Source organism: Capra hircus, chromosome 13, assembly GCF_001704415.2.
Source record: "Capra hircus breed San Clemente chromosome 13, ASM170441v1, whole genome shotgun sequence".
Lineage (NCBI taxonomy): Eukaryota > Metazoa > Chordata > Mammalia > Artiodactyla > Bovidae > Capra > Capra hircus.
This window is the reverse complement of record NC_030820.1, coordinates 624,413-641,417: the sequence shown is the minus strand read 5'-3', so window position 1 is coordinate 641,417 and position 17,005 is coordinate 624,413. Positions and strand designations below refer to the sequence as shown.

The 17,005-nt window shown below is 39.7% G+C and overlaps 1 protein-coding gene across 2 annotated transcripts in view; it reads right to left on the bottom strand.

Annotated features, from left to right (window-relative positions):
* PLCB1 (phospholipase C beta 1) overlaps positions 1–17,005 on the bottom strand; it is an 863,926-nt gene that overhangs the window by 825,508 nt on the left and 21,413 nt on the right. For both annotated transcript variants that reach the window (XM_018056908.1, XM_018056909.1), the window contains exon 2: positions 14,217–14,294. In XM_018056908.1, coding sequence (XP_017912397.1) covers positions 14,217–14,294 — 78 coding nt within the window. The remainder of the gene's footprint in view (positions 1–14,216; positions 14,295–17,005) is intronic.

The window sequence follows — 17,005 nt, the reverse complement described above, 5'->3', positions numbered from 1 at the left end:
ACAAGGAGCGTTTAAAAAAAAAAAAAAATCCAAGGTCCTGACCGCACCCCAGAGCAATTAAATCAGATGCTCTGGGGATGGGACCCAGGCAGCAACAATTTTTGAAGCTCCCCCAGTGATTTTAATGTTTCCTTGTGCAGTCCAAGTTGAGAACCACTTCACACTGTTTGCCTTTTCCTTGCACATGCAATATGCCTACTGAGATTTCTTTTCAGACAGATCTAAGGGGGGAAAAATCTGAGAAAAACAACTTTACAAATTAAACAAGATCTTTAAAAAGCAAGAAGTTAAGGGTCAGGACACACACCCAGGCTACCTGGATTCTAGTCCCGTCTCTATTCATGAACTGTGTAACAAGGGTCAGCACTCTGTGTACATGTCAATGTCCTAACCTGGAAATGGGAGTGATAAGAGGCCTGGCCTCGTGGATTCATGGAAATGACTGAATGTGTATGTGTGCACGCACACACACACCCCGGCATGCACATGCACACATATACCACAGCAGTGACTGGTGTGCAGAAAACTCCATATATGTGATGCTATTTTTGGTGATGATGATAACAGTAATAATAACAATAGATAAAAGGTGTGTGCAAATTGAACTAGTGCATATGAAAAGCAATTTATGTGATAACAAATTCCTAATAATCAGGTTGTTTAACCTTTTAAAATTATTTAAACAAAGTAAGGATAAAATGTGAAAAATGGAAAATTTTTATCTTGGTCTATTTTTGGTAAATACTTAAATGACAATTTAAGTATTACAATTGTCCACCTTTATTTATTTTACCAGATGGAAAAAAGAGGCTTGTCATGCTGATTAAATATGGAAAGAGTATGACAAGAACTGCATCAGTAGAATCAAACAATTTTGCATTTGTAAGAAAATGACCTAGAGGACAACCAAATATGCTTTTCTATCTACAACATCTATAATTCAAGCAAAGAAACATGACATTGGGTCAATACCAAGTGTCTGGGAATTCTATTCACAATAAGGGCAAATGGGTTTTCCACATAACAAGGAATAGAATTATGAACAATACAGAAGTCTTTCCTCTACACATTCCTGTAATCCAGTGTCTCAAACTAATTTTTTATCAAAAGGTACAAATAAACCATCATAATAACTTCATAGCATGGAAAGCATCCAATTTAATTGCTACTACAAAACTAGGCAATGCAAAAGAATGCTCAAACTACCACACAATTGCACTCATCTCACATGCTAGTAAAGTAATGCTCAAAATTCTCCAAGCCAGGCTTCAGCAATACATGAACCGTGAACTCCCTGATGTTCAAGCTGGTTTTAGAAAACGCAGATGAACCAGAGATCAAATTGCCAACATCCGCTGGATCATCAAAAAAGCAAGAGAGTTCCAGAAAAACATCTATTTCTGCTTTATTGACTATGCCAAAGCCTTTGATTGTGTGGATCACGATAAACTGTGGAAAATTCTGAAAGAGATGGGAATACCAGACCACCTGACCTGCCTCTTGAGAAATCTGTACGCAGGTCAGGAAGCAACAGTTAGAACTGGACATGGAACAGCAGAATGGTTCCAAATAGGAAAAGGAGTACGTCAAGGCTGTATATCGTCACCCTACTTATTTAACTTCTATGCAGAGTACATCATGGGAAATGCTGGACTGAAAGAAACACAAGCTGGAATCAAGATTGCCGGGAGAAATATCAATAACCTCAGATATGCAGATGACACCACCCTTATGGCAGAAAGTGAAGAGGAGCTAAAAACTGAAAGAGGAGAGTGAATAAGTTGGCTTAAAGCTCAACATTCAGAAAGCGAAGATCATGGCGTCTGATCCCATCACTTCATGGGAAATAGATGGGGAAACAGTAGAAACAGTGTCAGACTTTATTTTGGTGGGCTCCAAAATCACTGAAGATGGTGACTGCAGCCATGAAATTAAAAGACGCTTACTCCTTGGAAGAAAAGTTATGACCAACCTAGATAGTATATTTAAAAGCAGAGACACTACTTTGCTGACTAAGGTCCGTCTAGTCAAGGCTATGGTTTTTCCAGTAGTCATGTAGGGATGTGAGAGTTGGACTGTGAAGAAGGCTGTGCACCAAAGAATTGATGCATTTGAACTGTGGTGTTGGAAAAGACTCTTGAGGGTCCCTTGGAGTGCAAGGAGATCCAACCAGTCCATTCTGAAGGAGATCAGCCCTGGGATTTCTTTGGAAGGAATGATGCTAAAGCTGAAGCTCCAGTACTTTGGACACCTCATGCGAAGAGTTGACTCATTGGAAGACTCTGATGCTGGGAGAGATTGGGGGCAGGAGGAGAAGGGGACGACCCAGGATGAGATGGCTGGATGGCATCACGGACTCGATGGACGTGAGTCTGAGTGAACTCTGGGAGTTGGTGATGGACAGGGAGGCCTGGCGTGCTGCAATTCATGGGGTCGCAAAGAGTCGGACACGACTGAGCGACTGAACTGAACTGAACTGAACTGACAAGACTAGGAAGAGCTAAATATAAGCAACACATAAAACTGAGGCAAAATTTTGTAATTAAATTATATTAGGGGTGATGAAGTTTGAATTAAAGCCAGGATGCTATATATTTCTAAACTCATATTACAACATATTCAAATGAGCACTGCTGTTGGTATCAGCCTGATGAAGTGCTATGATAGAGACATGAAAATCAGATTAATTCACTAACACCCTCAAAAGGATTCTAAAGAAAGTACAGTGATGCCATTTCATAATAATCAGGTTGATTTTAAAATACATTTACTAAAAGACCACGAATCACAATCTGGTAAAGGCTTCCATTCTAACAACACGTTCTTCTGTTGTATCTACACAGGCTAAGCAATCATAGCATCTGGCTGTCCTACACTAGCTCGAACTCATTGAGGCAAAAACTCTGGGACTTGTGGCAGTGAAAGAAAGGTTGGAAATAAATAAAGCTTAATCTGGAAGCAAAATTGATGAAAAGTGGCTTACTCCTCAGTAATCCAACAGACCACTATCTAAATTATACTCACAAATAACTGCAAGCTTACTCTCTCAGGATGTTATTGGAATGGAGAAGGAGGAGCTGCCTGGTGCCAATACAGCAGTGAAAATCCCAAAGTGATTATCTTAGGAAAAAAAGACACAGACAACCATGGTGGAAACCAATTCTGCTTGTGAATAATAGCATTTCTCCTACCTAAGACTTTTAAATCATCTTTAAGCTCATTCCACAAGATACTTTCAATTCCTGAGGGTCAAAAACTTTTCACCTATGATGCAGTATTTATTAGTGGATTACCCTCAGTGGGAAAGTCTTCTCAACGATAAATCCCTTCTTTTGCCTTCTGTAGTTCTGCTCCTGAAATGTTATGAAAGACATAAACATCTTGTTTGCTCCAACAGACCTAAGGCTCAATGCTTTAGATCAAAGACCACAACAGAGTCTAGAGAGGAAACAATCTATTGCCTTGAAGAAGAAGAAAAAATATTTTTAAATATATGTAAACAGACAAGTCACTTGGCTTTCAAAACAGAATGTTTGTAGTCCCTAAAAATTAGTTAGGGACTAACTGTTTAGTCAGAGACTAACTGTTAATTATATAGCAATAATACAAACTACTACAGTGGACCTTGAGGGCATTATGTCAAGTGAAATAAAGCCAAATAGAGAGAGATGAATATGACATGGCATCACATATATGTGAAACCTTCAAAGGTGGGGAGGTGTCAGACTCACAGGAACAGAGAGTAGAAATCTGGCTGCTGAGGCTGGGGCACAGTGGGACCAGGGGGATGGTGGTTCAGCCCCTGAGCCGTGACCGACTGGAACCCCATGGACGGCAGCCTGCCAGGCTCCTCTGTCCACGGCATTTCCCAGGCAAGAACAAGGGAGTGGGTTGCCATTTCCTTTTCCAGGAGACCTTCCTGATACGGAATGAATCCGAGTCTTCCTGTTTAGCAGGCAGATTCTTTTACCACTGATGACCTGGGAAGCCAGGGGAACTAGGAAGAGGTTGGTAAAAGGCTATGAATTTTCAACTATAAAATGAATAAGGTCTGAGAATCTAATGTGTAATACAGCGAATATAGTTGATAATATTGTATTATAGGAATGAAATTTGCAGAAAATAGAATCTACATGTTCTCACACATACAAAAAAGAAGAAAATAAGTAAGGTAGGTGATGGATGTGCTAATTAACTAGATGCAGGGAATTTTTTCACAATGGATAAATTTCTTTACTTTTATTTTTTTTTAATCACCACAATGCACACTTTAAATATCTTACAAGTTTATTTGTCAACCATACTTCAGGAAAACTTACATTTAAATTTTGATTTAATTTAAAAATTAAATCTTAAAAAAGCCACCACAAAGACTGAGTCTACAAAGCAGTATCCACTGTTCTTGGACAGAGGAGCCTGGTAGGCTACAGTCCATGGGGTCACAAACAGACACGAATTGAGCAACTAAACAACAACAAAGCGTTGTGCTACACACTTTGTGTATCATAATTAACAGCAACTCTGAGAAAGTTAACACTCAGTCTTACAGATGAGGAAACGGAGGCTCAGATGGTTGAAGAGATTCGCCAGATATGACTCACTGGATGTGAGCTAGAACTAGAACTCCAATCCACATCAGTCAGATTTCAAGTTCTGGCCTCTCAGACGAAGACTCAACTAAAAAATCTCCCTGGCTTAAAATAAAATATTTACCTAACAGGTTCCAGTTACGGTGCCTCTTAGTAAGAAATCCTTTTAATTCCCTTAATTATGGGGCATCTCCATTAAGTTGTTAGACATTAAGGATCCATGTTAGGCAGTTCCTAAATGAGGACTCTACTAAAATGAGTTTTTTTTAGAGGTGTCTCCAGGACACATGTGGAATAGAGACAGGAAAGGAAGGAAATCCATGAAGCGTGTGTTCTCAAGCCAGTTACCTCTGAGGGTAAAAGGGGCCTATTGCCCCTGGAGTGCGCTAGGATAAAACAGAAAGCTTGACCTTCGAGTTATGCCACCCAGAAGTTTGTGGTATTTGCCCATCAAACTTGTTTGCTCAGATGGGTGTTAGTTAGTTCAGTCACTCAGTCATGTCTGACTCTTTGTAACACCATGGACTACAGCATGCCAAGCCTCCCTGTCCATCACCAAATCCCAGAGCTTGCTCAAACTCATGTCCAACGAGTAGGTAATGCCATACAACCATCTCATCCTCTGTCATCCCCTTCTCCTGCCTTCAATCTTTCCCAGCATCAGGGTCTTTTCTAATGAGTTGACTCTTCACATCAGGTGGCGAAAGTATTGGAGTTTCAGCTTCAGCATCAGTCCTTCCAATGAATATTCAGGACTGATTTCCTCTAGGATGGACTGGTTTGAACTCCGTGTAGCTCAAGGGACTCTCAAGAATCATCTCCAACACCACAGTGCAAAAACATCATTTCTTCAGCACTCAGCTTTCTTTATGATTCAGCTCTCACATCCGTACATGACTACTGGAAAAACCATAGCTTTGACTAGATGGACCTTTGTCAGCAAAGTAATATCTCTGCTTTTTAGTATGCTGTCTAGGTTTGTCATAGCTATTTTTCCAAGGAGCAAGTGTTTAATTTCGTGGCTGCAGCCACTATATGAAGTGATTTGGGAGCCCAAGAAAATAAAGCTTGTCACTGTATCCATTGTTTCCCCATCTATTTGTCATGAAGTAATGAAACTGGATGCCATGATCTTTGTTTTTTGGACAGTGAGTTTGAAGTCAGGTTTTTCACTCTCCTCTTTCACTTTCATCAAGAGGTTCTTTGGTTCCTCTTCGCTTTCTGCCACAATGGTGGTGTCATCTGCATGTCTGAAGTCATTGACATTTCTCCTGGCAATCTTGATTCCAGCTTGTGCTTCAACTGGCCTGGCATTTTGCATGATGTACTCTGCACATAAGTTAAAGAAGCATGGTGACAATATACAGCCTTGATGTACTCCTTTCCTGATTTGGAATCAGTCCATTGTTCTATGTTTGGTTCTAACTGTTGCTTCTTGACCTGCATACAGATTTCTCAGGAGGCAGGTAAGGTGGTCTGGTATTCCCATCTCTTGAAGAATTTCCCACAGTTTGTTGTGATTCACACAGTCAAAGGCTTTGGTGTAATCAATAAAGCAGAAGTAGATTTTTTTTCTGAACTCTCTTGCTTTTTGAACCAGAGATCAAATTGCCAACATCCGCTGGATCATAGAAAAAGCAAGAAAGGTCCAGAAAAACAATGCCAAAGAATGTTTAAAATTTTGAGCATTACTTTGCTAGCTTGTGAGACGAGTGCAATTGTGCACTAGTTTGAACATTCTTTGGCATTGCCTTTCTTTGGGATTGAAATGAAAACTGACCTTTTTCAGTCCTGTGGCCACTGCTGAGTTTTCCAAGTTTGCTGGCATATTGACTGCAGCACTTCCACAGCATCATATTTTAAGATTTGAAATAGCTCAGCTGGAATTCCATCCCCTCCACTAGCTTTGATCGTAGTGATGCTTCCTAAGTCCCACTTAACTTCACATTCCAGGATGTCTGGTTCTAGCTGAGTGATCACACCATTGCAGTTATCAGGGTCATGAAGATCTTTTTTGTATAGTTCTTCTGTGTATTCTTGCCACCTTTTTCTAATAGCTTCTGCTTCTGTTAGGTCCATACCATTTCTGTCCTTTATCGAGCCCATCTTTGCATGAAATGTTCCCTTGGTATCTCTAATTTTCTTGAAGAGATCTCTAGTCTTTCCCATTCTATTGTTTTCCTCTATTTCTTTGCACTGATCGCTGAGGAAGGCTTTCTTACCTGTCCTTGCTATTCCTTGGAACTCTGCATTCAAATGGGGATATCTTCCCTTTGCCTTTGGCTTTTCTTTTCTCAGCTATTTGTAACGCCTCCTCAGACAACCATTTTGCCTTTTTGCATTTCTTTTTCTTGGGAGTGTTCTTGATCACTGCCTTCTGTGCAACATCAGGAACCTCCGTCCACAGTTCTTCAGGTAGTCTGTCTATCAGATCTAATCCCTTGAATCTATTTGTCACTTCCACTGTATCCTTGTAAGGGATTTGATTTAGGTCATACCTGAATGGTCTAGTGGTTTTCCCTGGTTTCTTCAACATAAGTCTGAATTTGGCAATAAGGAGTTCATGATCTGAGCCACAGGTCAGCTCCCAATCTTGTTTTTGCTGACTCTATAGAGCTTCTCCATCTTCAGCTGCAAATATAATCAATCTGATTTTGGTATTGACTGTCTGGTGACATCCATGTGTACAGTTGTCTCTTGTATGGGTGTCATGAGCTCCAGAGGCCAGAAAAAGCAAAGGAATGCAAATGCCACTGGGGTCCAACTCTCAGCCACAGGAGCAGTAAGGACTTGGCTTTAGATTTGGGGCTGTGTTCCTTCTATTAATTTCTTTATGTGAAGAAAATCTGGGGAAGGTGAAGGAAAAGACTTAATCCATAGATGCTGCTGCTTGTTGGCAATGACTGGTGTCCTGCTACAGGCCTAGCAAAGATACCGGCCTTCCAGCAGTGATACTCACATGCTCTGCATTGTTTTCTGAGATAAATAGTTGTTGTTTCAGGGTTTGGGGGAAGCTCCCAAATAAAAGCGTGTAGAGCTGATCTTTTAATTTATAATCACATTGTTGCACTCAATGGACAGTTGAGTGTCCTACCCCAATTACCATAGACAAGAAAGTTCAAAACTGATGTTTCTGGTATATTCTAGAGAAGTGTGTGTGAAAGAAGAAGTGCTGTTGATAAATAGTGATTAATAAAATCTGTGGTGCCTGGTGGTTCTTTATGGAGCCCAGACTATTTTTTAAGATGATATTGCTAGCTTTTCTTTATAGAGGTTTATGATACAACAGCTTAAATATTTACAAACTCTTGACTTCTTTGCTGAAAAATATCACCATGTACTATGTAAAGATGTAATTTTTGAACTTTGCATTTGAACTCGGTATAGAAATATAAGGTTACTAAAAGAGAAGGCAGTCTATAGTTTTCATTAACAGAAACTTACCACTTTACAAGGATCCCCAATGACTGTTTCATGCAAAATAATAGGCCAGAACAAGACAACAGATGGAACAGATGGTGGAGTCCTCCCATGTCCTGTTCCCTAGAAATGACTGAATACACAGGTGTAAATGTATGTCTATAATCTAGGATCATGGGTAAACAGAAGGGGTTGTACTTCTTGAATCCAAAAGCGTGGAAGGCAGAAGATAAATGGAATAAAAAACAAGCAGAAGGTGACACCCCAGAAACTCACAGGCATTAAAACAGGAATAGATCTGGACCACCCAAACCAGGTGGTGGAGGTGTCAGCACTGGGAGTAAAGTGGGAACATCTGATCAGGACACCCTGCCATCACAGTTCACACTTTCCATACCCTCCACACCCCAGCCAGAAGAAAATTACATGGCAGACAGTGATATCAGGGCCAGTTCCAACCAGAAAAAACAGGGACCATCCAAAGACAGGACTAACCATTTGAAGAAATTAGACTTCTGAGATCATCAGTCCTCAAAATACATATCATTGGTCTGAATGATTTCTATGGTCTGAATGTTTATGTCCCCACACTCCATGCCAAATCCTTATGTTGAACACCTAATACCCAAGGATGGTATTAGGAGACTGGGCCTTTGGGAGGTGATTAGGTCCTGAGGGCAGAGTCATGGGATTAGTACCCTTCTAAAAGAAGCTCGAGAGAGAGATCCTCAGGCTTCCCTGGTGGCTCAGTGGTAAAGAATCCACCTGCAGTGCAGGAGACTCGGGTTCAACCCTAGGTTGGGAAGATCCCCTGAAGGAATAAATAGTAACCCATGCCAGTATTCTTGCCTGGGAAATCCCATGGACACAGGAGCCTGGCGGGCTACACTCCATGGGGCTGCAAAGAGTTGGACACGACTGAGCGATTAAGCATCAACACAGAGACCCTTAGCTCCTTCCATCAAATAAGGACACAAGAAATCTGCAGCACAGAAGAGGGGTCTCTCTGGGCCATGCTGATACCCTGGTCTTGGACTTCCAGCCTCCTGAACTGTAAGAAATATGTCATTTATGAACTACCCATTCTACGGTGTTTTGTCACAGCGGCCCAAATGGACTGACAATTTTACATGAATTAAAAATCTGAACTTGATGGGTAAGAGTATAATGAATAAGAAAAATCTTGAATAAAGCAAAAAGCAAAAAAAAAGTTGGAATGTGAATATATCAAATTTGAAAATGTCAAGTCATCTTTTGTCATGCATAAGTTAAGAAATTCAAAGATAAGCCACAGACAGGAAGAAAGTGTTTGAAATATCCCTAACAGCTAAAGGATTAACATCCAGAATAAATGGACAACTCTCAACACAAGGCAAAGAATTTAAGCAGATTATTGATGTAAGAGGAAACAGAAATTGCCCATAATGTTGGAAAATGTACACAGCTCAGTAGCAAATAAGGCAACAGCAAATTAGAGCAGAGATGCAATGGTTGCATCAAATTGACAAAAATTAAAATGTTTCTTAATAGTGTTGGTGGGAATTGAGGAAACAGTTCCTCTCACACAAGACTGGTTAAGCTATAAAATGACACAACCATTAACTAAAATTTAGGATATATATAGCCTTCAATCAGCAACTGTACTTCTCAAAATTTACCTCAGGGATGCCTGACCCATATACTCAGAGAGAGATACATAAGACAAAGTATTACTCCAAAGTACAAGATTGTTTTCGTGTAGCCGCAAACTAGAAACAAATACCAAGAGTCCACCAATGAGAATATTTTATTGTTAAATAAAATTTCATCATCCATTCCCTGGGCCTCTCAGGTGACACAGTGGCAAAGAATCCACCTGTCAATGCAGGAGATGCAAGATACTAAGGTTCAGTCTTTGGGTCAGGAATATCCCCTGGAGTAGGGAATGGCAACCCACTCCAGTACTGTTGTCTGGAACATTCCCTGGACAGAGGAGCCTGGTGTGCTACAATCTATGAGGTTGCAGAAAGTTGGACATGACTGAGTGACTAAACACACAGCCATTCCATGGGATATTATAGAGTTGTATGAAAAATAAAGCAGATACACATGTACTTACATGGAAAGTTCTGTAAGACATACTGTAAAGTGAAAATCAAGTGTGTGGAAAAGTAAAAATAGAATGATGGTATTTAGGACACAGATGGATATAAACAAAACAAAATATTTCCATAGTTAATACACACATAAATTCATTAAAGAGAGACCTGGAAATATACCATGAAGCTGTTACCAGCAGTTGACTTCACGCTGCACTGCACAGCTGGTGGGATTTTAGTTGCCTGTTCAGGGATCAAACCTGGGTCCTCTGCAGAGTCTTATCCACTGGACCACCAGGCAAGTCCCACCAGCAGTTGACTTTGGACAAGGCCAGGATTGTGGTCAAAGGTGGGAAGGAGTCAAGGACGTCAACACTGCTTTACTCTCTTACAAAAGAACCTATTAATATTTGTGGGTTAGCAACAAAAAGAAAAATAAATATCTGTAACAGAAAAAGATCAAGTAGTAGGAAGTCTTCCTTTAAAACACGTATCTCTCCTCCTCTTCCTTTTTAATTATGTGATCCTCTCTCCCCTTCCCCAAGCTCCTGTTTCAGGGATACAAGGAAGAGTTTAATAAACTATACTGAACTTCTTGTATCTGAACTGGTGATGACTAGTTTTATTTTTACACCAATCTTGGCCCAGGGTCAGGGCCTCAGGTTGCAAGGCAGAGGTCTACTTTGTTTCATATTCTAACAGACTATGTTTGGGTTTGCCTTTTACATGGACCCCCCCTTTTTTTTTTAGCTCCCATACAGATTCCTCTTGTAGTTCACATGTTTTTCATGCATAATACTTCCTACTTTGGTTTCTGGTCCTGACATGGCATAGCTCCAAAGAAAAGTCATAATTTAATGTAGGAAACCTCTTCCATACTCAGCCTGTACAAGAGCCCTTTCTCACTCATGATCACAAATAACCTGATCCTCTTCACATGACACGTACTGACATAAGAAAAACACCCATGCTTAAGATAGTCATATTCAGAATCTCGTTTCTGCAAATTACCGTCAATAAAATTTACAGAGCCAACATTAAAAGGGAAAGAGTGATTAGAATAAGCCCAGAGCTGATACCAAGTATGAACATTTCCCTTAAGATGATGTTCTTATTTATCTGCTCCCCACCAACCCCCAAACATGCCTTCAATGTTTCATCAGAAGCACATTTCTGCTACCTAAAAGCCAGCTCTGGTTTTTCCGTTCTTCAATCTGTTATCTGGGTTATCAATCTTCTTTGCCACCTACCAATTCTATGGTGGCAAATCAAAGGCTGGGTTACAGGACACGTGTCAAGGTTCACAGAGAGCAAAATCAGTGGCTTCAAATCAGTGGTCCATGGTACAGTGTGGTCAGGACAGGAGAGAGGATCTGGATAAGAACCCATCAAATGTGAGGATTCTCCACTAGGGCTATAAAAAGAAAATCCTGTAACAATATTCTTTACTTCTTAAGCCATTCAGCTCACCTCTGAGCAGTCTAGGCTTCAAGTGATCACTAATCAAAGAGCTTCATAAAACAGGGAGCTCAGCTGGTGTTCGGTGATAACTTAGACAAGGGGATGGGGGAGGTGGGAAGGGGCTCCGGAGGGAAGGGTCTATGTATACTGAAAGGTGAGTCAGCAGAAACCAATGTTTGTTGTGCAGCAGAAACCAATACAACATTGTAAATTTATCCTCCAGTTAAAAATGAATAAAATTTTTAAAAAACAAAGGACTTTGGCACAGACTTCGTGGGCCAAGGAGAAACATGGACAAAGACAAAAGAAGAAGCTCCAGGGAGAAGAGGTGAATCACACAGATACCAACGAAAGCTTTCAAGCAGAGGCGAGGAGGGAATCAGGGGATAAACTTTAAAAAGTATCATATTTTTTCTCTGAGATGTAAACTCTGTAGTACATGTGATAGATTCACATCACCAAGACTAACTGTCAATTAAAATATTTTAAAGAAAGTGGGCCTCTAAGCAATATCATGATTGCAACATTCAGCCCATCCCTTCAAATAATGTTATGCAAAAACATGGACTTAAAGCTTGCTTGCCACTGCTCATCTGTGAGCACCGTCTCTGCTCACATGCGTTTAAGCTGCTAATATATCACTCACAGGGGTCCGTCTCCTAGAAGTGGACTCATCACTCTCTCTGGCTCTAGAACTAGGCTTAAAGCCAGAAGAAGATTACAAACTTGGAATCATGTAAAGTTTCATTTTTTTCTTAAACTACGCCATCTCTTAGATATTAATATATGATCATTAAAAAAACAAACCTCCAAACTCTGATATATGACTGATGGTTGACTTAGAAAGTGAAAAACGAAACTACCATCTCTTGGCTGGATCTGAAAGATTGATGCTCATGAAAAGAAAGTAATAAAAAGACAGAAGTATTGCTACCACAACATCTGCTTCATCTGGTCATAAACTGCATTACAACCAAGAGAAAACGGTCTGCATTCAAAAATTGAGATTTTTTCCTACATTTGAAAATAAGCACTAGCCAAAATTCTGGGTTCAGGGAACAAGAGATGTACATCAAAGAGCCTCTGGTCCTAAACACTTTCTCTTTCTCAAGCAAAGAAATATTTATGATTGGTTTTAAAGGGGAGCTTAACTGAGTTGCTATGAATTATTTAAAATCCCCAAAATATCTTCTGCTGCTTTTGTAGAAGCTTGATTTACAAGCTGAAAAATCAAACTGACACTCCAGTCTCTCGTACAAATACCCAACTTTAAAAATGCTCTAGGCATTATAAATATATCTTTCATGAATATAGCTTCAACAGTTCTAAAAATAGCCTTTAGGAGGAAAAAAAAAAAGAAAAAGAACCCTTTCAAGCCATTGTTTTATACATAACAGCAGGAAACCAAACAGAATGTCAAAGCCAAAGTGATTAACACACCCAGTAATAAACATGAACAGTCAGTATGAAATCTTACTCAAACGTCGTTTTCGACATTAGCTTGGGGTCTATGTCTGTGGCCCCATGTCTGTCACCAGAGGTGACTATAGGGCACCCATATTCAGAAAGCAACTCCAGGACAACAAAGGTAAAATCTGTCCTTTGGAAGATATGTTAAAGAGACACATTCAGGACTGACCCTGGGGGGCCATATATTACTTTCCAGCCCCCTAAGAATTTCCCCAGGCTCCAGCCTGACCCCAAACCAGCCACTGTACAGAGCAGTCTCTGAACCATTACTCACTGATGAAGTCCAGGTTGCCCCCAAAGGCAGAAAGCTAGGCTGACAACCAATAACCCTGGACAGAGAGGAGTAACACAAGGATGTGAAAAGGTTAATAGTGCCTCACAATTTGGCCCAGATATTTTATCATTTCAATATCATTTTGGCAAATCTCAATAAAAGCTGCCCCATCTTTCCAAATATCAGAACTTACAGGACCAAAATATTCTGTGGTCGGTGGCCTTGGAGGTTCAAGTGCAGAACCATAGCATTGTCTATTGAAATGATAACCACTTTCTATGAATATTCTGGTCTAACTGCCTGTTAAACTCCAAATAAATTTTATGATCTGCAGACATTCTACTTTTTAATAATTCAATATGGAATCAGCTCAATTGGTTCCATAATAAATGAGATTCTAAATTTATGATATGGTGAACAGAAAGCTAAAACAGGAAAAAAATTCCTGAAAATGGGAAGAATTTTATTCCTGATTTTCTAATGTGAACCAATTATCAAGGCCAAATTCCTGCTGAGGCTGAGAGACCCTAATAAGCAACAAAGGGCAAAAGGAAGAGAAAGCGAAAGTCACAGTTACAGTCATGGGGTCACAGGGGCTTTCTCATCCCTTTTCTTCACTCCCTATGGATAGAGCTGCGGGGAGACTTACAGCAGTAACACCGACTAACTTCCCTCTACAACAAATGCAATTCACGGTTCCATGCTCTTGTCCTGAAAAGTGCCAAATGTTCTAGGATTTAGCACATCTAATACTTCAGGCTACAGTCCTTGGAAACTCTCCAGACATTTCCATTTTAGGCATTCTTTTTAAGTAGAATCTTTAAATAAATTACTAAGAGTCATCCATGAAACAGATAAAAACCTGAATACTTTGCAAATCAGCAACTCACTGGAAAATGTAAAAGAGACATATCTCACTCTTACCTTGTTTTGATCTGTCCAGTAAAAGAAAAATCCCTGAGGGTCAGTCCTCAAAATAATCGGAGTGACAATAGTGGAGTCCTAGAAGTGTAAGAAAACACGTGTGTATCAACATGTGCCAAAGTAGAAAGTCTTACCTGGGATGACTTAACAAGTTAGTAATTAGGAGTTTCTCCAAGACCATCAGTTTTTACTAAAACTTTCAAAAAACTAAACGTGATATCTTTAACATCAGAGGATTATTAATTACATAACTGGAGATGCTCTCCTCACAATTAGAATACTATTTAAAAAGGAAAAGGTCAGTGATGCGTGTATTTATTGATTGAGGCATGTTTTTAAAGGCATTGGCATGTTTTCTATTAAAAAGCTATATTCAGTATTCCAAATATAACACTAAACATTACATACTTTATATGATTAAAATTAATTAAAATCCATGCTTGAGGATATTACTTTAAACTACATTTGCTCTATAAAATGATCTTAATTGTACTAAAGAGAGTTAACACAGCATTTAGGTATTGCTATTTCCAAGGTAACAGTAAATTAGGCCATCTTCTACGTATTCAGAAAGCTATAAACAAAATTGTTTCAAATTTAAATTTCACACAATAAAATAAAACATCATAGACAGTCTTCTGAGTTTTAAGCATGCATATTACAAAGCAAAAACTGCCTGCATTGTAATTACAATATTTAACATTTCTAAAATATGTGTTCTTTTCTTTTGGCAATTTTCACAGAGGCATACCATCTGCACCAAAAAACACATGTCACTGGATATGGATTTTTATACTGAAACACTGAGGTCCTTGCAGGGATTGCATTTTTTTTAAAGAGACATAAATAACTAGTTTATTCCAACTTTTTCATATACATTATAACTGTGGTATGTCATATCCTCTTGATCAAAAAGATCTGTAAAAAATTTAGAACTTGCAGAGATAATTTTGGAATTTGGGGTAATCTTCCTGATGGGTAGAATGGATCTAAGGCTCTGTGTACATGGTAAAATTTACTCGAAGAGTCAGGTCAACTCCTAACTGCAGGCCAGCCCTTGGGCTCAAATCACTGCCTGTGCCCGCCCTGTACTTCAATTTAAGCAATAACAACTGGGAAAAAAAATAAGATAATAATCATACCTCCCTCAGAGGTTTTTAGTTAGAATTAAATTTCATTCCAATCGCAAAGAAAGGCAATGTCAAAGAATGCGCAAACTACCACACAATTGCACTCATCTCACATGCTAGTAAAGTAATGCTCAAAATTCTCCAAGCCAGGCTTCAGCAATACATGAACCATGAAATTCCAGATGTTCAAGCTGGTTTTAGAAAAGGCAGAGGAACCAGAGATCAAATTGCCAACATCTGCTGGATCATCGAAAACCAACAGAGTTCCAGAAAAACATCCATTTCTGCTTTATTGACTATGCCAAAGCTTTTGACTGTGCAGATCACAAGAAACTGTGGAAAATTCTTCAAGAGATGGGAATACCAGACCACCTGACCTGCCTCTTGAGAAACCTATATGCAGGTCAGGAAGCAACAGTTAGAACTGGACATGGAACAACAGACTGGTTCCAAATAGGAAAAGGAGTATGTCAAGGCTGTATATTGTCACCCTGCTTATCTAACTTATATGCAGAGTACATCATGAGAAATGCTGGGCTGGAGGAATCACAAGCTGGAGTCAAGATTGCCAAGAGAAATATCAATAACCTCAGATATGCAGATGACACCACCCTTACGGCAGAAAGTGAAGAGGAACTAAAAAGCCTCTTGATGAAACTGAAAGAGAGTGAAAAAGTTGGCTTAAAGCTCTGCATTCAGAAAACTAAGATCATGGTATCTGGTCCCATCACTTCACGGCAAATAGATGGGGAAACAGTGGAAACAGTGTCAGACTTTATTTTTGGGGGCTCCAAAATCACTGCAGCTGGTGACTGCAGCCATGAAATTAAAAGACGCTTACTCCTTGGAAGAAAAGTTATGACCAACCTAGATAGCATATTTAAAAGCAGAGACATTACTTTTCCAACAAAGGTCCTTCTAGTATAGGCTATGGTTTTTCCAGTGGTCATGTATGGATGTGAAAGTTGGACTGTGAAGAAAACTGAGTGCCGAAGAATTGGTGCTTTTGAACTGTGGTGTTAGAGAAGACTCTTGAGAGTCCCTTGGACTGCAAGGAGATCCAACCAGCCCATTCTGAAGGAGATCAGTCCTGGGTGTTCTTTGGAAGGACTGATGCTAAAGCTGAAACTCCAGTAATTTGGCCACCTCTTGCTAAGAGTTGATTCATTGGAAAAGACTCTGATGCTGGGAGGGATTGGGGGCAGGAGGAGAAGGGGACGACAGAGGATGAGATGACTGGATGGCATCACAGACTCGATGGACGTGGGTCTGAGTGAACTCCGGGAGTTGGTGATGGACAGGGAGGCCTGGCGTGCTGCAGTTCATGGGGTCGCAAAGAGTCGGACAGACTGAGCGACTGAACTGAACTGAAATAGGGTAATTTGGGTAAAGCACCTGGATCAATTCTTGGCACATAAAAATATTTATTATTATTGTAGTAGATTATTGTAGTAACTTTTAAAAGTTGAATTATTAAAATATTAAATGATTATCACAGTATCCTTTTTTATTGGGGTAAATATATATATACATATACATATATAAAATTCACCCTTTTTAAGTGTAAGGTTCATTAAGTTCATTAAGCAAAGTATTTTATGTTTTCACACTGCTATGCAACCATGACCACCACCCATCCCCAGAACTTTTTCATCTTTC